At 39.3% G+C, this 20,085-nt stretch overlaps 1 protein-coding gene across 12 annotated transcripts in view; it reads left to right on the top strand.

The window, feature by feature from the left end:
• The window catches only part of PTPRU (protein tyrosine phosphatase receptor type U), a 253,718-nt gene that overhangs the window by 199,568 nt on the left and 34,065 nt on the right, over window positions 1–20,085 (top strand). For all 12 annotated transcript variants that reach the window (XM_068269156.1, XM_068269157.1, XM_068269155.1 and 9 more), the window contains 8 exons: window positions 2,879–2,995; window positions 8,306–8,460; window positions 8,558–8,693; window positions 8,792–8,941; window positions 9,956–10,132; window positions 13,234–13,374; window positions 14,609–14,734; window positions 19,879–20,030. In XM_068269156.1, coding sequence (XP_068125257.1) covers window positions 2,879–2,995; window positions 8,306–8,460; window positions 8,558–8,693; window positions 8,792–8,941; window positions 9,956–10,132; window positions 13,234–13,374; window positions 14,609–14,734; window positions 19,879–20,030 — 1,154 coding nt within the window. The remainder of the gene's footprint in view (window positions 1–2,878; window positions 2,996–8,305; window positions 8,461–8,557; window positions 8,694–8,791; window positions 8,942–9,955; window positions 10,133–13,233; window positions 13,375–14,608; window positions 14,735–19,878; window positions 20,031–20,085) is intronic.

Here is a 20,085-nt window from a genome sequence, read left to right as displayed (position 1 = left end):
CTATAGAATGTTATAAGCTTGTCTGAAAAGGTGTGTTTTAAGAGTGCGTTTGAAGGTGTCCAGGTTTGGAGCATGACGTACAGGCTGTGGAAGAGAATTCCAGATAAGGGCTGATGCTCGTGTAAAGTCCTGGATGCGAGCATAAGAGGAGGTGATCAGCTTAGAGGCCAGGAGAATTTCTTGGGAGGAGCGAAGGTTGCGGGAGGGACAATATCTTGAGATTAGTGAGGAGATGTATGGAGGAGACCACTCGTGGAGGGCTTTGTATGTTAGAGTCAGGAGTTTGAACTGGATCCTCTGGGTAATGGGTAACCAGTGGAGAGAATGGCACAGTGGGGCTGCATCAGAAGAGCGTGTGGAAAGGTGAATGAGGCGGGCCGCTGCATTTAGAAGGGATTGGAGAGGAGCTAGCCTGTTTTTTGGTAGGCCACAGAGCAGGGTGTTGCAGTAGTCTAGGCGGGAGATGATTAAGGCATGAACAAGCATTTTGGTGGCCTCTTGTGTGAGGAAGGGACGGATACGGAATATATTTTTGAGCTGGAAATAGCAGGTGGTGGTTAATGAGGCAATGTGAGGTTTAAAGGAGAGCTCTGAGTCAAGTATAACCCCCAAGCAGCGGGCCTTAGTGGTTGAGGTTATTGGGGTGTTGTCTACCGTTATGGTTGCAATTGGTGGGGGTGTAGATAGCAATGGTGGAAAAATCACAATTTCCGTTTTAGTCATGTTGAGTTTGAGGAAGCGGGAGGACATGAATGCAGAAACGGCACGTAGACAGTGCAATGTTTGTTTAAAGAGAATCTGTATTGTTAAAATCGCACAAAAGTAAACATACCAATGCGTTAGGGGACATCTCCTATTACCCTCTGTCACAATTTCGCCGCTCCTCGCCGCATTAAAAGTGGTTAAAAACAGTTTTTAAAAGTTTGTTTATAAACAAACAAAATGGCCACCAAAACAGGAAGTAGGTTGATGTACAGTATGTCCACACATAGAAAATACATCCATACACAAGCAGGCTGTATACACGCTTCCTTTTGAATCTCAAGAGATCATTTGTGTGTTTCTTTCCCTCTTCTGCTCTCATGCACTGAAGTTTCAGGCTGCTCTTTTCTTCCTGCAAACAGCTTTGCCCTTGTCTGTAATTCCTCAGTATGTGAAAGCCCAGCCAGCTCAGAGGAAGATTTTTCCAGCTTGTAAAAGATAAGAGAGAAGAGAGAAGCTGCCCTAATCTAAATAATACACAGGCAGTGTGCATAGAGGGGCCTAGGGAGTTCATAGCAGAACCACAACACTGAAGAACTTGGCAGCCTTCCAGACACAGGCCGACAAGTCTGACAGGGGAAAGATACCTTTATTTATTACAGAGACTGTTATAGTAGAAAGTGCTGCAGTAAGCCAGAACACATTAGAATAGCTTTTGGAACTTGCAGGATGATAAAAAACAGGATGCAATTTTTGTTACGGAGTCTCTTTAAAGCTCCACTTACTGGTTTGACTCCCAGGCTTAATAAGTACAAGAAGTTTTAGAAAACAATAATGTACAATTGTAAGTTACTAAATAAGTTGAGTTGCTTTTCTAATGCTGAAAGCCTGTTATAAAAGTGGGAAAATTATCACTATTTTCAAAATCTGTTCTCCATTATTTTTCACCATATTATGAAAGTGAAGACTAAGTAGAGATGAAAAGAAGTAACATAAATTCCTTTTAAAGGAGAAAATTTGTTTATAGTGTACAATTGGCAAATACAGTAGCTCCACTCACTTGCTTTAGAGTGACCAAAATCAAAAATAGAAAAAAGGCCATTCATGGAGAGAGAATATTTTTTGAAAGTGGAGAACAGGGATCAAAAATGAACAGTGGATATCAGAGGAGAAATAGGGATATTTAAACATGTTTAGCACTTTTATAAACATGGGAAACAAAAATAGTAATATTTATCACCATAAAGTAGGAGAATGAGCAAAGTAGCAGGTAAAGCTCTAAAACCATTTTTGTAGTATTTCTGCTTTTCTGCAGAAAAAAGTAAAATACATTTTTTTATTTTAGTAAATACAGGAAAATATAGCAAATTGGCTACAAAATAAAAACTTTACTTTCATCTTTAGTGACAGGTAGCAGGCAAGTCCCTATTTTCACTCATTATATCTATATATGCCTTCAGCGTATTAAGGTCACTATCAGTTTCTAATCACTGCTTTGGTTTTACATGGTTTGCTGATCCCGTTCCATTTTGTTTGTCTTAAAGTAAAGAGGAAGTGACCATAATAATGGATTGATTCTTCACATCAGCACATGGGCTACACTAATGATAAAATGGGTATCTGCCTACTTATTGCATATTTTTATTTGAAAGCTCTATTTGCTGGGAGTACTTGAGGCCTCGTTCACAGTGTGGCATTAAGGTGCGACGTTAGGGAGGCATTGCAACGCGGAACGATGCGCTACAATGATAAGTGTTTGCGACGTTCACAGTGCGACGTTAGCATTGTGGTGTAACGTGTTGTGTTATGGTAAGGCACTGTATGCAGTGAGTTACCGCTGCACAAACACGCTAACAGGTACAGGGAAGCCTACTTTTCTTAGTCTATATGCTTCACTGTACCTCACTGTATATGACGTAATGCGGCCGTAACGCGTGGTACGACTTTTTTTGTCCTGTTGCGTTGTGTTCCTGAACACAATGTGCAATGTCCCACTGTGAACGAGGCCTGAAGGAAAAAAAGAAGTTAAACGTTACAAATGACATGACCTTTTAGTAAGCTACTTCAGCTGTTTTTTTTATAGTGTTCCATTCGGGAGCTCTGAAGAAAGGTAATTTGGATACTGTACTAAGTTTATTTCATTTAATTAAATCGTTGTATCTCCCGTCACCCACAGGTAAAATGCAGCAAGTATTGGCCAGATACTACTGAAACATATGGGGATATTCGCATCACCTTGCTGAACACAGAAACTTTGGCAGAGTATACAGTGAGGACACTTGCTCTGGAAAGGGTAAGAGATTTCAAAATATACAAATCTAATTTATAATAAGAGGGATTGCAATTAAATATCAGTCATCAAGTGCCTATGTAATTGGTTTCCTGAACCTGAAACATTCATTGTGGCAATTAGTGACTATTCCCAGTGTGAGCCAGCCAATTTTTTCTACGCAAAGAAGTTTATTGTTCAGTAGCTGGCGACTAAAAGTTGTCATTTTCAATTAGCAGCAAGTCTCCAAGGTGTAAATAACAGCTCCTATTAAATTAATGCTATTTTTTCTAAGTGCAAATGACAGAAAAGCTGTGTTGTTTCAATTTACAAGCTTATAGAATGTTTTTCCGGCCAGGTAACACTGCATAAATGTCTTGTAATATTTTAATGATTGCGTACTTATCTACCTTGAATAGATTCCTATGGCAGTGTACAGAACAGTTTTTGGCAGTACACTTACAGTAGAATTAAGAGTCCCAATGCTGTTTTAACAGACACATGGGGCCTCTGAATACAGGGATAAAAACACTACATCCTCAGCCAGGCAAAACTTGAGAAGCAGCATTTACTGACATATATAGTAAAATACGTCAAGAAAGTGATTAAATATGGTTTTATTTAGACAATAGGTGTGCATAAATGTGTCTAAATACTAGCTGAAGACGTGCCATTACAGTGTGTGAGTAGAGATGGCCCAAGCAGTTCGCCGGAGGACAGTTCCTGGCGAACTTGAGCTGTTTGCCGTTCGCATTTAATGCAAATTTTTTTAAAAAAATTTGCATTGTTTGCATTAAAGTCACCGGCCGCCAACTCTAGCAGTTAATAGCTAAATGCCAAATTTGCAGGGTATGTTAAGGAGGACTGTGGGAATAATTTTTTTTTTTCAAAAAGACCTTATAGTTTTTGAGAAAATCAATTTTAAAATTCTTGTTCTGAGTGTGGGAAATGTTTCAACGACCGCCGTCTTCAGCGGTTAATAGCAAAGCTCCTGAAGTGCTAAAGACACCAAATTTGCAGATTATGTTAAGGTGGGAAGTGGAAATAAGGGGAAAAAAATTCAAAAAGACCTTATAGTTTTTGAAAAAATCGATGTTAAAGTTATTAGAAAAAAAATGCAAAGTTACCTCCGTAAAACGACAGATAATGTATTAACATGTATATAAATGTATTTATTTTTATTTTTTATATATGTTCAGAGTGTGAAAAATATTTAAAAGAAAAATGATGTGGGGTCCCCCCCCCCCGAGCCTCTTTAGCCCCTTGTCCCTCATGCAGTCTGGGATAGCCAGAAGGCGGAGCTCCGCCCGTATGGGGTTTCGCACCTTGAGCTATACCAGCCTACATGGTCCATGGTATGGGGATGCTCCGGGGGAGAGGGACAGCCAAACCTCCTCCTTTCCTCCAGAGCTCTTACCCAATCCATGGACAAGGGGCTCTTTCCCACCTCTGGTGCCCCAGGTGGAGGTGGGGCTGCCAATGCCCTGAGGGGTTAAAGTGGCATCTGGGAGTCCCCTTTAAGAAGGGGACCCCCAGATTTTCCACTTGTTTCCACTCCATGCCTTAATATACCCTGGAAATTTGGTGTTTCTAGCACGTATGGGGAATTTGCTATTAACTGCTAAAGACAGTGGCCGTTCACCTGCCATTTAAGTCTATGGAGCTTGTCGCAAACGTCCGCTTCATGAAGGTTTGTGGTAAATTCCATTTGCAAGCTGAAAATTTGATGTTCGCTACATCACTATTTTTGAGCGGAGTCTGTGATTTAGTAAGGCAGTGGTATTGTTAAGCTATATGTCATAAAAGTTGGAATATAAATTGCTATTTTTGTGATCACTTCAGGTGACAGTGTACAGTGATCAGTGAACTTATGAGCTAGTCAGCTGTCTGCACATTCTGTTCCATAAAGAGGGTATTTCATATGGAATTAGTGCCGATGCATGCAAGTGTCTCATACCCATACATTAATTGCCAATACTCTACTTTATGTGGTGTTTCTTTAACATTGATTGCCCCTTTCTGACCCCGGACACTGCAAAACTCTTTGTCCATACTCTCATCGTCTCCACCTGAACTACTGCAACACTACCTCAGAACTGCATCGCCCCCCTTCCCCTTACAATCCATCATGAACGGAGCAGCAGCACTAATCTACTACTCCTACTGTTCTGTCTCCATGACTCCCCTATGCAAATCCCTTCACTGGCTCCCAATCTGCTTCAGAATCTGCTTCAAGATCCTATGTCTGGCCTACAGACCTATACATACTGTATGTCCTGCCCGACCTACATCTCCGACCTGCTCAGCAGGTAAACACCTGGCTGCCCACTTTGCTCCTTCAACGATATCCTCCTAATTACCCCATGCATTTTGCACTCCCATGCGTGGCTACAGGACTTCACCAGAGCCGCCCGCATCCTGTGGAACTCTCTCCTACTGCTCGTCAGGCTTGCACCCTCCTTCAACACCTTCAAACAAGCCCTAAAACTAACTTCTTCAAGGATGCCTACCCCACTTCATCGCTGCCCTAACTCTCTCTGCCGAGAACCTTTCAGTGCAGCCCACCTCCTTTTGTGTCACCACCCCACCTCTAGATTGTAAGCCTTTGGCAGGGCCCACTCTCCTTGCGTAATACTCAATTGTGCACTCTACCCACAGAATAAAGTGAACTCGTTCTGTTGGGCCTACTATTCTGATCTGGAATTGTGTATCGTATTGCTTATTACCTGTATTGTGTTTTCAACCCTGTTATCATTGTCTGTAACCTTATTAATTGTAAACGTTTTTATTGTCCAGTGCTGCGTAATATGTAGGCACTATATAAATCCAATAAAGAATAATAATAATTGATCTCTTTAGTACAAAACAAAATTTAAAATGCTTAACACCAAACGGTACTTTAACGTCAACCTTTTGTTGATTCTGAACCTTAATCACTTCTCTTCCCAACCATAACCCTTTTCTAATGCTTAACCCTTATTTCCTTCGGTAATGTTTACCCCTTGTTGTTGCCCTATCTTAACTCTTCAACCCTGACATCTATATCTAACCACCTTTACTCCATTCCCTAACACCAACCTGTCTAAAAAATGCCTAATTCTAACCCGTGATTCTCAGTGACATCTTCACCCCCAGGTTCCAAACCCAAGTAAGGGTCAGAAATCTTGGCTATATCATTGTTGAATGTTTGAAAGGAAGTCTATATTCAACATTCTCCAATATTAAAATGTCTTCTAGACTTGCAGAGTAGGGAATGGAAAAGCATGCTGAGTTGGCTGAATTAACTTACATTAACTACCTATCAGAATTCAAAAAGAAAATATGGCTGGCGACTTATAAAGTGTATAATAATTTACTGATGGAGAAAGCTAAAATGAGGCTTTTTGTTACCAAATAGCTGTATTTTGAGTTAGGGATCCAGTCTGCATAAGTGCTCGCACAGCTGGTTAATGCCAGCCACAATACAATGATTACACTAACTATGAGAGATGTCAGTGGGTAACCAAAGACTAATAAGACTGTCAATAACAAGTGCTTTTTCAAGTAATACTTGAAACTATGCAACATACAGTCTAACCATATTTAGAGTCAAATAATAGACTGTCTAGCACTGTGTAAATGCCAATTTTTGGCACAGGACCTACAACTACTCTTATATATAAAGACGTACTAGGAGTAGGTAGTATTAGATGTCTGAAATACATATAAACAGAGGTTTGTCTAGCAGTGTTTTATATGAATAAGAACGAGAATTGTATGCATCACCAGTGTACATGTCAAATTCTAACGTATGTACACACCAGGGAATTTTTATTGTCCCACTTTTTAATTTGTGAAGTACATACTGGATCTCAAATGTTGAAAATCTTATTTTAGCTACAGACCAAGCTGGAATATGCTTGGCCAATGCTATTGTTGTCTCTGCAGTGGGGCACCTCCCTTTCATCCTCTTCTTTTCCTCTCCATAGAACAGAACTGTCTACTCATCTTTTAAGTGAGTAATATTAAAGAATTGCCCAAAACAAACATGTGAGATGGTTTAGGGCCAACATTATCTAAGGTGTGTATGCAGCTCAAAGAGCCTACCCGTACATTCCGGCGTATGAGACGACTGGGCGTATAAGACGACCCCCCAACTTTTCCAGTTAAAATACAGAGTTTGGCATATACTCATTGTATAATACTACCCCTCTTCCAACGCACACCAAATAAAAATTAAAAAAAAATTATATACTGGTGCTGTACTGTATGTGGTACCCAGTATATAAAACAGTATATAGGCGATTGCCTGCTTGGATTGGTCAGCTCTCCTTGTCTACCAGTTTATCAGAGCGGAATGGAAGAATAGATTGCGCTGTGTCCATAAAACACGCCTCTTTCACCCTTCTGGCCCACCCTTATATCCTATTTACCACCTTCTCTGCCTCTCAGATCTCGCACATGTGCACCTGCGCCGCTTCACTACAGTCCTCAGCAGCGAAATCTGAGATTCGGTAACAGGATCACCACCGCATCAATGACTCCCGGTGTATAAGACGACCCCTGACTTTTCAGATGATTTTCAAGGGTTGAAAAGTAGTCTTATACGCCAGAATATACTGTACATATCTATCCCACATCTAAAAAGGTTTCCTTTTCCCAACTATCGTAAACCCACTTGCTTCAATTTCTATATAACCCCCTGAATCAAATGGAATTAGCATGCTGCCTTATACTATTCCTCAACCCTAAACCTGATATAACTCTTGAGGGTGCCTATCTTGTTTCCAAACCCAACATGAATCCTCCCTTGGCCACAAACTCACACTCTCCCTCTACAACTAAACTATCACAGTCTACCTTTGTGCCTGTGCCTATTCTCTCCCCCCCAAAACAATAAATAAAACAAAAATAAATCACTCCTAAGCTAACTGGAACTATAACCTCTAAGATACTCATCTCCAGGAGACATCCAGTGCTGGAGTTGAGGATAAGAGCACCGCACTGAAGTTATCCTGTGCCGAAATGATTAGAGCTAAGATTATATAGCTAAGTGTGTAATCTTGGTGCAGGTAACTGGGTACTGACTGTGGCCCAGCCTGCTTATCTCAGGGACTGCTTTTTTATTTTATTTTTATTCGAATGGAGCACCAAAATTCTGACATTGAGATGTATTGCTTTGTAATTGGCACAAATAGACTTATTAAAAAATGACTGCATATTTCTTCCATACCCAGCTGCTTTCTCTCCATAGCTGAATTCTTACTGATCCTGTCAACAAATCAGATGTTCTTTATCAGTGTTTAATGTTCCTGCTAAGTGATACATATGAACACCTATTCTATATTTTTCTAGCGGGGTTATACTGCCAGACATGAAGTAAAACAGTTCCACTTCCTTTCCTGGCCAGAACATGGTGTACCTTTCCACGCCACAGGGCTGCTAGCATTCATCCGCAGAGTCAAGTCATCCACACCCCCTGATGCTGGACCTGTTGTGGTACACTGCAGGTAAGTAACACAGTAAACACATTTTTTCTAACATATTTCTTGTGGGTTTTTTTTTAACATGTGCTTTTCAATTAATTGCATCTGTTTCCCCTTATAGTGCGGGAGCTGGAAGGACAGGCTGCTACATTGTCTTGGATGTAATGTTGGATATGGCAGAATGTGAGGGAGTTGTGGATATTTACAATTGCGTCAAAACTCTATGTTCACGACGGATAAACATGGTTCAGACTCAGGTAGTGAAACTGGGAATAGCTGCACTGTTTTTAGAGGTGAGATAATAAAAACAAGAAAACTGAACAAACTACAAATTCATACATTTTGATTGTTCCAGGAGCAGTATGTTTTTATCCACGACGCAATCTTGGAGGCCTGTCTATGTGGCGATACTGCAATACCAGTGTGTGACTTCAAACAAACATACAAGGAAATGCTGCAGATAGACACACAAAGCAATTCAACACATCTAAGGGAAGAGTTCCAGGTATGACTCCTAGTAATATTTTTTATTACATTAAACCACTGTTTTGTTATATTTGTACTTTGTATGTATCAGCCAGGACTGATCTGTAACACACCCTCAGAGGCATGATCAGCCCACCTACCTAGTTGTCATACGACCTGACTAAAGTTGCGTACAGATGCTTTATTACGGTCACCCAGGACGATTGTTGGTATTTGGATGACATTTTTTGGAATGATCGCTGCACAGACACACTGCCTGTTCTATAGGGAAAGGAGCACTCACGGCAGGAAGGACATTAAAAAATAATGGTGTTCCTTTCTTTATCCATCACCAGAAATTTCTAAAAGATGTCATTGGACAGATGTACTAATGCTGTAGTTATGCACTATGTTGGCACTTTATGAATACAATAAATAAATAAACGGCCCTTATTCAATCCACTTCTTATCCTAAGTGATATGTTTAAACCTTATCAATAAAATGCCTTTTAAGCCACCAGCAAGAAAGAAAATACTCAGAATGATTTTGACACTACTTTTTCACCTACTTTTGGTATTTTTTAAACTGCAGACTGCTGAAAAAAATATTTGAAACAGAAGATGAAATATTATCTCTAAGGATGTTTACAAACGATAGTCTCTCACAACATTAGGGATGGAAATCTAGCATATGTATGTACCTGTCAATGTTGAAACAGGAAGTTATAAATGAATAGCAGGGTTTTTGTGCTGGAACTGTGTGTGTGATTCAGGTTTGTATAATACATGCATAATTTATAGTAAACTCCCAATACAAACAATTAAAATTGCTGTTACTGGCTTCCCCTTGCATACATGTATCCTTTTATGCTTATCATACTACTTAATGTAGTATGTAGCTGTAGATTGACCTGAGACTGTATCTCTGGAAAAAATCAAGGAGACAAGGATGCCTCTGAAAAGAGGGTGTCTTTTGAAGATATGAATGTTTTATTGAAATGGGAAAACCCTTTGAGAACCCATTTAATAACCTCCATTATGTTTTTCATTTTAGACACTTAACTCAGTGACTGCACAGCTTGGTGTTGAGGAATGCAGTGTTGCCTTATTACCACACAACCGGGATAAGAACCGCAGTATGGATGTCTTACCCCCTGATCGCTCTCTTCCCTTACTCCTTTCTGCCCATGGAGAGGACACCAGCAATTACATCAATGCTGCCCTTACTGATGTATGTATCTCTACGTAGAAAACTTCATTCAAATCTTGAGAATATATATGCTACCTTTTGCTGTTTTATCAAAGTCCAACATTTAGTGGGAGAATGTAGTTTGTCACAGTGTATTTTTTAGTGAATATGCATTGTGAATTATTAGCATAAAGTATGAGGGGGTGCTGAGAAATGAAATAACACATTCATTCAACATATGCCCTCTTAAAACTGATGCACTTGGTACACTCTAGTTGCAGCTTTCCCAGACGTTCAAATAAAAGTCCTTTGGTTGGACCTCAAAATTGCTTTCAGCAACATGTTTTATGTCAAGAATGTCCTCAAAACGTTGTCCTTTTAGGTGATTTTGGGAACAGATAATAGTTCGAAGAGGCCAGTCAGGTGAGTAGGGGGGTTGGTGGAGCAATTGGAAATTTAGGGTGTTTAATTTGGCAACCACAATGTTAGCCATGTGTACAGGTGCAACCTTCTATGGCATTTTACCTTAATTGTCTCCTTCAGCTGGTCCAGGAGGTTAGCATAATATTGTCAGGTGATACTAGAGTCCTGAGGTAGGTAGTCCACCAACAGAATACTGTCTCACCAACAGAATACAGTCTCACCAACAGAATACTGCCTTTGTCACAGAAAATGGACAGCATTATTTTTTAGCTAGTTTCTGGGTGTGGAACTTCTTCTGGCCATGGGGACCCACTGTGGGCCATTCCTTAACGTAGCCAAAAAGTCCTGTGCAGCTTCAAAATGATCCAAAACAGCTTTGGATGCTTCATCTCGTTCCTTCTCATCATTAATCAAACATTTTGGCTCCCGCTTTGCTGAAATATACTGGTGATAACACACTCAAAACACTTAAATGAGATGTCCAGTATCTGTGCTATCTATTTTGTGGATATTTGTAGGTCCTCAATAATCAGCTCATGGTCAGCATTGCTGGTTTCCGGGTCGCTTGAGGTTGGGGGGCACCCACTGCAGGGGTCATTTTTAACGGTGAAATACCCAGTCTTGAAACAAGATATCCAGGTTTTGACAGTTTCTATGGGAAGGACACTTCAGTCCCAGTGTTTCTGACATCTCAGTGTGAATGTCCGTTGCTGACTTTCCCTGGAGAAACAAAAACGTCATAACGGACCATAACTCCAATGACGTGAAACATTTTTAAGAATCACAAACACCTGATATTTGCACAGTTACACACTGTCATAGGCTGTCATATGCCCCCACACTCGTTTTTCTCTTTCATACAGAAAGGGGCAAAGGCAGGAACTTAGCAGTACTCATGTAACTAAAACAGAATTGAATGTGACTAACATTTTACTTCAGGACATGAGGCTCACCACTACCACACACTGTCAGATGTGTGGGGAACAGTTCTTTAGGAATCTGAAGAACTTCGCCCACATTATATATGTATTACTGAAACCTTTACTGTGGTCTTAAACATATTGTGAATATCAACGTGTGCATATGCGTAACTGTAATGGGCTGTAAGGTTAAAGGCCTGATTCCACCTGTGCCTGGCATGCATGTCAGAAATGCACACTGCCACGTGTTTCAATACGAGTACTCATGCGATTCCCTCTAGCTGTGCCATGCATGGCTATGGATTCCCTCTAGCTGTGCTATGCAGGGCTATGGGGAATCGCATGCATGAGGCAAAATTATGCTAGTGGCAGTCCATTTTTCACCCTGCTCGGAAATTCTGAAGCAGCCTATTGAGGCCTATTGGTGCAGTTCATCATCTGAATTTGTGAGTGGGGAATTGTGGTAGAATCTCACAAGTGTAAACAGGCTCTTATGCTTTTTTATTAATGTTGTAGGCCCCTAGAGGGAGTCTTACTTCAGTCCTATTAAAGTTTTTGAGGTTTTGTATTGATTGTAGAGTGCATTGGTCGCCCTAGGGTTCTCTTGGAAATATCTTAGACTGTACTAAATACAATTCCAATTTATACTTCCCTATAAGCTCCAAAATGACCTCTGCCCTTGGCTGTGAATGTTTACTCAGGGAATAAAGGTTCTTCACTAAATGTAGGTGTTTATTTTATTGTTTATTATTACGTAAAAATGGGTGTTCATACATAGACACATTACAGTTTCGTATTGAAAGGTTTACCTGGACCATATATGTAATAGTCTGCACCTGGACCAAATCTGCCCCGCAGAGCCATCAAATTTGGCCTGCAAGTCCACTTTGCTTTATGCTTGGCCCCCTCTAAACCACCAAGGGAGCTATATTAGAGGTTAAAGTGTAGAGAAACCGAGAGCCCAATATAGTGTAGTATGTTAAGCATAAACGAAGTAAAGTTTATCGATGAGAAAAATTATACCCACAAACGTGGGTTACCACAAAGGCAACCACTGTATAGGCAGGTGAGGAGATTAGACCTGTCCTCACTCAGGGAGGGAGAACCACTAAACACCAGGGAACTGTGTAGGGGAGGAAGGGAGACAGGACCACTAGACACCAGGGAAATGTATACAGGGAAGGAGGAGGGCCACTATACACCAGGAAAATGTATAGGGGAGGAAGGGGGCCACTAGACATTAAGGTTGCTCCGCAACTTGTTCCCAGTTTTCAATTTTGACTCACTTTGTATTTGAGTTTGACAGGGGTGACCTAGACTCTTTGATGTCACTTTTTCATTGTATTTCACTGGTGTGATATGCAGCAATGACCCTGTAGCCATAGCAGATCAAGAGACTACTATGGTGCTCTGAAGTCTAAGTCTTAGACTGTATAAAGATTTATGCATTTTCTATTAAAGCAGTTAGTGTAAGGTCAGAGAGGGGTTGCATCTGAAATGCAGATTAGAGAGTCAAGAGCCCCTTGCTGACTTTTTCAGTGAGACCCCCATCATACCTGCTTATACGAGTTATACTTATGCTGCTTTGCTTTCTCTGTGCCATGTTATACATGGTTTACTCCTTCCCAATGTGTCTCTGTCTGTATTGCGAACCATCCTCGTATTTCTATGAAGAGGAGGGGGAGCTGTACATCTTCTAACTCATTATTGTAAACGTTATAGCTTTTCTCCCTCTGTCTTGTGATTTTCTTTAAGAAATCCCTAATAATCAATTGCTTTATATTGTTTCATCATTTTCAGAGTTATAAGAAAAGTTCTCACGTCATTGTTACTGTGCATCCTCTGCAAAACACAATTACAGACTTCTGGAGGCTGGTCTATGACTACGGCTGCAGCAGCATTGTCATGTTAAACCAGCTCAACCAATCCAACTCCGCATGGGTAAGAAAATGTCACATCTTTTATTTAAGGATGATTAAGTCTATTGTGTCACACTGCCGTACATAAATGCTATAGAAGACGGGGAATGAAACACGTAACGATTTGGGGGTGTTTCGCTATAGACATCAGATACTCTGTTAAAGTGACTAAAGTATGTGTCATTTAGTCAGAAGTATTATTATATATATGGAACTGACATATTTTCCACAATGCTTTACGGAGTAGATCACTGCCTGTCCTTTTGTGGGACTCATAAGCTGATGTCACTACCACATGCTATTGTATTTTTTTTTCGGCTGTGGGTGGAAACCCACACAAACACGAGGAGAGCATAGAACTTCCATACAGACAGTGCTTTGAACTTTGGTTCTGCAATACAGGAATGCTACTACTTAGCCACTGTGCTGCCCATAGCTATGTTTTTATGAGACAGCTTATATTTTGAAAATGAGTGGATTCAGTTGCCCTTTTTGCCTGACCTTTAACTGTAGGAGCAGCAATCACAACTGCCTGGGACTTGGCTGACACTTAGGCTTGTCATATGATAACCTGCTGTGAGTAGAATACAGTCATGTTCAGGGTTCCATTCCACGCTGTATTACAAGCAAGGGCTGGAGGTTGTTTGACAAGGAAATATTTTTTATTGAAGTTGAAAGGTAGAAGAGAGAATGGCATTTTGAAAGTCTGATGTTGGAAGTAAAGACTTATCTTTGAACTTAGCTGGAGCTATGGTTTTAATTACATAGTGAGAAGAACTATGCAAGTACCATTTCAATTTCAAGAATAAATAAAATATAGGAGGGATAGTAATTATAATACATCATTAGGGATGAGCTCGAATTTTCGACAGTCATTTTTTGCATCAAAATTTGCATTTACACTTGACTCAAACTTTTTGCAAAAGTAGAATGGAATTTTTGCAAGCTTCACATTTTCACAAAAAGAACTTTCTTTGAAATGTGTTTCCTTATAATATTTGATATATAGCTTTTAGTTGCTAGTCCAATTTCAGATTCTAGTGCTTCATTGTTTACACAGTGATACATACAATATTCACGTCCTATATAAACCTTAATTTTTTACTGGATTAGGTGGATGGATAGAGTTTTTTTTATTTATTTCAAAAAGTGAAGACTTTTGCAGTCCTCTCATCACCAGGCATTTATACCTACACATACATTCCTCAAGTTTGTATTTCACTGCTTCTCATAGCTTTCCTCTGTGATCATTACAGCCGTGTTTACAGTATTGGCCAGATAGTGGGATCTCCAGATACGGACCAATGGAAGTTCAGTTTGTATCTGGCTCGGTAGATGACGATTTTGTGACCCGTCTTTTCCGAGTGCAAAATATAACAAGGGTGAGTTGCCAGAAATTATTTGTTTGTGGAATTGTCTTTTAGACACTTGAAAATAAATTATGTATTTATTTAATATTATTTATTCATCTATTTTTGCATAGTATATTTTTTATAAGTAGTAAGATATGCAGTTGTCTTCAAAAACTTGCTGGCCTCCCAACATGAGGAAGATTACTCTATGGGCATGGTAGTAGTTAGGCTGCTTGGTTGCAGCTTTAGCACAACCTTACTCTATGTCAGTGATGGCTAACCTTGGCACTCCAGCTGTGGTGGAACTACAAGTCCCATGAGGCATTGCAATACTCAGACTGGTCTAGGCATAACTTAGGGAGGCAGAGGCATGATGGGATTTGTAGTTTTATCACAGCTGGAGTGCCAAGGTTAGCCATCACTGCTCTATGTGATCAACGTCACTATCACTTTCATATTCCTATTTATTTGCTTACTCAAAATTTCAAGTTTAAAAATTCATGTCTTTTACTGTCTTTTACTCCTTTACATTTTAAGGTCTTATTTATAAAAAGTGGCAATCTGAGATTGAGATCAATGTGGAGAACAGAAAAGTGGTGTTGCTCTGCATAGTCCCATGTTACTGGCAAACAGGCTTTTGGTCCTTTTATAAATAATTTCCTAAATTATCATAATCTTCTGCACCTCAGCTACTGAAATCTGGCGGCAGGTACTGCTTTTGAAGTTAGTTCTGAAGTGTGTTAGAAGTAAATGACAAACTCCTGTTTTCATGTCTTTACTACTTCTACTTCTGGCTGCTCTCTAAACGTCAACTTTGACCTCCACAATTTCATGCTCTTCTGGAGTCCGAGGTGATACAGCATCCAGGCAACATTTAAGCCTGCTTCTAAAAGCAAGGCCTGAAAACACTGTTGCACTCTTTAGGATAAATTTAATTTATTGTATGCAGTGACAGAAGCAGGAATGGTTGCATGAAACATAAAATATATTACAAGTAAACAGTGATCAGTCAAGCTGCCTGAAGAAGCAGATTAAAGTGAAACAGTTTGACAGTATTTTATCTGCAAACATCCAAAACTGTTATGAGTTATTTAAGCTAAAGATTTTAAGAAAAAATTACCAAGATGGTATCACGATTTATTAGCATGTTTGGCTTCTGCTTATATATTCACATAAAGTAAGGGCCTGATTCCACTAGCCACCGCGCGTCCTACGAGATGCATGGAGGCACTTCCTGTTATGCGAGTACGCAGCCGAATCCCGGAAGCCGTGTCATGCACAGCTATGGAATTCACTGCCCTTCACACAGAAAAATGCTGCAATGTAGTCCAAATCGCTATGGCAAGCAATTCAGACAGCGGCTGCATTACTCCCTTCCCCTTGCGATTTGCCTGCTGGGATACTTCCGATTTCCGAACTAATGGAAACAGGCCCTCATACCTAGAGTACCTTTCCTGCCCTTTTCTGCAGGTTTGTTCCTTATCGTGCAAAATATTTATTTTTTCAGTAACTTACAAAGGAAAATACAAGGAATAACAGACAAGCGAATATGCAACGATATTTACACATATATGGCTAAAATATGTCCGTGTTTTGTACATTTTGCTCAGAATTTCGTTTTAACTGAAAAATGGACAATATTGACTTGCCATGAAACCCTTAGGATTTTTGATCTTGTTAGGAATGTAAAATACACTTCTGAGTCACTACCTGACAAGTCAATTGGATTTATTTGATTGACAGTTGTAGCAAGTGATTGTGTACTGTTTATCTAAAATCTGCATGCAGGTTGTGTAGTCAGTCCTTTAGATTTTATCTGTATTTATCTGTCTTCTTGGCTGTTTGACACATGCGTTCAATTCTACATTGATTTTCTTTAAGCCATGTCTGATTATGTTTTGATAAATTTAGTCAGGCACTCAGGTGCTGTGAGAACTTAATAGTCAGTCATGATGCAGTATTTTAATATCATTAATACATATATAATTAAGAGAACTAATTAAATATCATTAATAAGTGAATTATTAAAGGACAACTATCGCAATTTTTTAAAACATATTAAAATGCATACATGTAAAACGTACATTTCTCCCAGAGTGAAATGCACTATAAATTATATTTTTCTAATGTCGCTCTCACTTAGTAGGAATGAAAATTTGATAGATCTGACAGCAGTTGCTCAGATTAAAGTAACAGTACAATTTTTCCGCAATCTTTCAATGCTATTTTTACAATCGAATTGTATAGAAAATTTGCCATTTATGAGGGCAATTGATAGTGAATGATTCTTTGGTCGATTGCTTTTAAGGATAAAAATCGATCGTTGGAAAATATGACCACATTTGAAGAAAGAATTGTTCAGTAAATGTGGACTTTCGATAATTGCCTTCAGATTACTTACGATCATCCAAATCTCATCAAAAGATCGCATTTAGTGAAAAATTGTACCGTTAATAGGAACCTTTACTGCAAAATTAATGTCCAAGCATGTAGGAAGGCTGGCTGGCATTTCAAGGGAATGCTTTTGTAAAGAATAAAGGCAACACTGAGAATCTCCCATGAGGAGATGGACTAGTCCAAAATCAGTCAGATCTGTAATTTTATTTACTTCGTAATGAAATGACAGCATCATAGGAAAAGAGTAATTTATAGTTTTTTTTTTACTTTGGAAGAAATGTACATTTTATATATATGCATTAAAATTTTAGATTTTTTTCGCAATTGTGTTCCTTTAAGAGAAAAAAAAAATCAGACAGTTGATCATATCTCTCATGTCACTAGTCACAAAATACAGTATAGCAGGTTTTAGGGGCTCATGCGCGACTTAAATAGACACTGAAGCGAAAAAAAAATGAAATATAATGATTTGTATGTGTAGTACAGCTAATAAATAAAACATTAGCAGCAGAGATATGAGTCTTAGTCTTCCAGTACAGGAATAGTTAAGGAACTCCAGTTGTTATCTATGCAAAAGAGCCATTGAGCTCCACGAGTTTCAAAGTCACAGAGAGTGCTGTCTTCTGAAGCTTGTTATCTCAAGTGTCTGGCACTGTATTGTTTTTTTTTTTCTTGCAGAGAACAGTTCAAAAGTTCACTGGCCTGCTCTGTAAAATCATTTAGAATGATGAGTAGTGTGTAAACCGCAAATATTAGAGAATGATGCAATGTTATAAAAAAAAACTATATAACTATAAATAAAAGTATGAAAATATGTTCTTTGCTACTAATGTTCTAGTAATTATCCGTACTACACAACCAATTAATTATATCATAATTTATTTATTTTTCGCTTCAGTGTCTCTTTAACCACTTAATGACAAGCAGACTTATAAAAACGTCCTGCTAGAGCTTCTTAATGGCTCCAGGACATTTTCATAGGTCAAACAGCGCTGCTGCCGCTGTGCGTGTGCACGTATGTGCGCACGCTCCTGCGCACATGTGTGTTCCCGCGCATGCAAGTGCGTTCCCGCGAGCGTGCACTTGAGATTAATGGACAAAAAAAAACACCATAGAAAAATATACACTTTTATTTCCAAATAATATATTGCCACCATACGTTGTACTAGGGACATAATTAAAATATTGTGATAACCAGAACAAATAGGCAGATAAAATGTGTGGGTTGTATGCACAGTAGCAGTGTTAATATTAAAACTATAGGGGATGAAATTGGAGAAATAGTGTATTTTTTCATTTGTTCTCTTTAAAATGCATAGAAAATAAAGTAATTACTGAAAACAAATATCAACCCCAAAAAGCCCAATTGGTGGTGAAAAAAAACAAGATATAGATCATTTAATTGTGATTAGTAGTGATTAAGTTATTGACAAATGAAAGGGATGAGCACTGAAAGGTGAAAATTGCTCTTGTCCGTTAGGGTAAAAACCCCTTTGGGGTGAAGTGGTTAAAGACTAAATATAAAACTATGAAGAAAGTGTTAACTGTTATTGTACAGTCACATAGTGGTTCTCTAATGTTTCAAAAGCCCTGCAGACCTTGAATTTCTTTGATCTCCTTGTTCACTAACAACAACAACAAAAAAAATTGTGACTATGTCCATCACCATTGGGAACAGCACTAAAAGGCAATTGGTGTTTAGGGATTTGAAACTCACCATGCATGGTGCGACCATTGCTGAAGGCTGCAGGATGCAGCATAATTTTTTATTGCCTCTTCTTCTTGTCCATTATCAGACTCTATCTTTGGAGGGGAGGCTTATTAACCTTGTGAGGGAGACCCCACATTGTTTATTTTTAACTAACAGCAAACAAGATACAAATTTGAGCTGACCAGTGCTTTTGTTACATGCCAAAAGCACTGCTTTTCAGTTGAGGACCTTGGAGAGCTTAAAGAGGAACTTCAGCCTAAACAAACATACTGCCATTAAGTTACATTAGTTATGTTAACTAAAATAGATAGGTAATATAATCTCTTACCCACCCTGTTTTAAAAGAGCAGGCAAATGTGATTTCATGGGGAGCAGCCATCTTTTTGGTTGAAAGGAGGTAACAGGGAGCATCAGACACAGTTCCAACTGTCCTGTGTCCTGATCACTTCTCCCAGCTGCTAGGCAACGAGAAGAACAACATCAGAAAACCCATCATGCTTTGCACAGCATCAGGGGAAAAATGCCCGGGCCCCTTTTCTTTGATGGGGCGATGCTTAGCTTCTTTGCAGCTAAAAATTAGGCTTGGATAAGAAAAACAAAGTTCTGATGCTGTGAAAGTGTTAAAGAAACACCAAGCCTTTTTAGTGCCGCTGAGTAGATTTTTAGTCTGGAGGTTCACTTTAAGTTGTAAAGGTCCATACACATGGAGAAATAACGAGTGGCGTGTGCGTGACGTCATGTGGTGTGCAGGGGAGTGGAGTGAACAATGGCATCACCGGCTTAGCTGGGGGTGAGTAGATCATGGGGGTGGATTGCTCTTGGGTTGGGGGTCGGAGGCTGCTGTACATACACCTGATTATCAGCTGAGGCAGTCATTATCAGCCACTTCAGCCAACCTACCGTAAGTCATGGAGGTGTATGGGCCTTAAAAGAGACACTTCATGTCCTTTACATTTTTACAGCAGCTGTTTGACAAGTTGACACAACTAATTTAGTGAAACTTTCTCTTTACATATTTTAAATCTATATGATATTTGTAATAACAATTTTGTTAAAATTGTTTTAGGATGAACATTTACTGGTAAAGCATTTCCAATATCTCCGTTGGTCACCTTACAGAGATACACCAGACACCAAAAGATCTTTCTTACAATTACTTTCTATGGTAGAGCAATGGCAGGAACAGAACAGAGAACACAGGCTTCTTGTACACTGCTTGTAAGTATGTTATCAATATAATAGCATCAGCGATTTGTTACACTTTCTTTTACAT

The sequence above is a fragment of the Hyperolius riggenbachi genome, chromosome 2, assembly GCF_040937935.1.
Source record: "Hyperolius riggenbachi isolate aHypRig1 chromosome 2, aHypRig1.pri, whole genome shotgun sequence".
NCBI lineage: Eukaryota > Metazoa > Chordata > Amphibia > Anura > Hyperoliidae > Hyperolius > Hyperolius riggenbachi.
The sequence above is the reverse complement of the archived record's forward strand: the minus strand, read 5'-3'. Positions and strand labels throughout refer to the sequence as shown.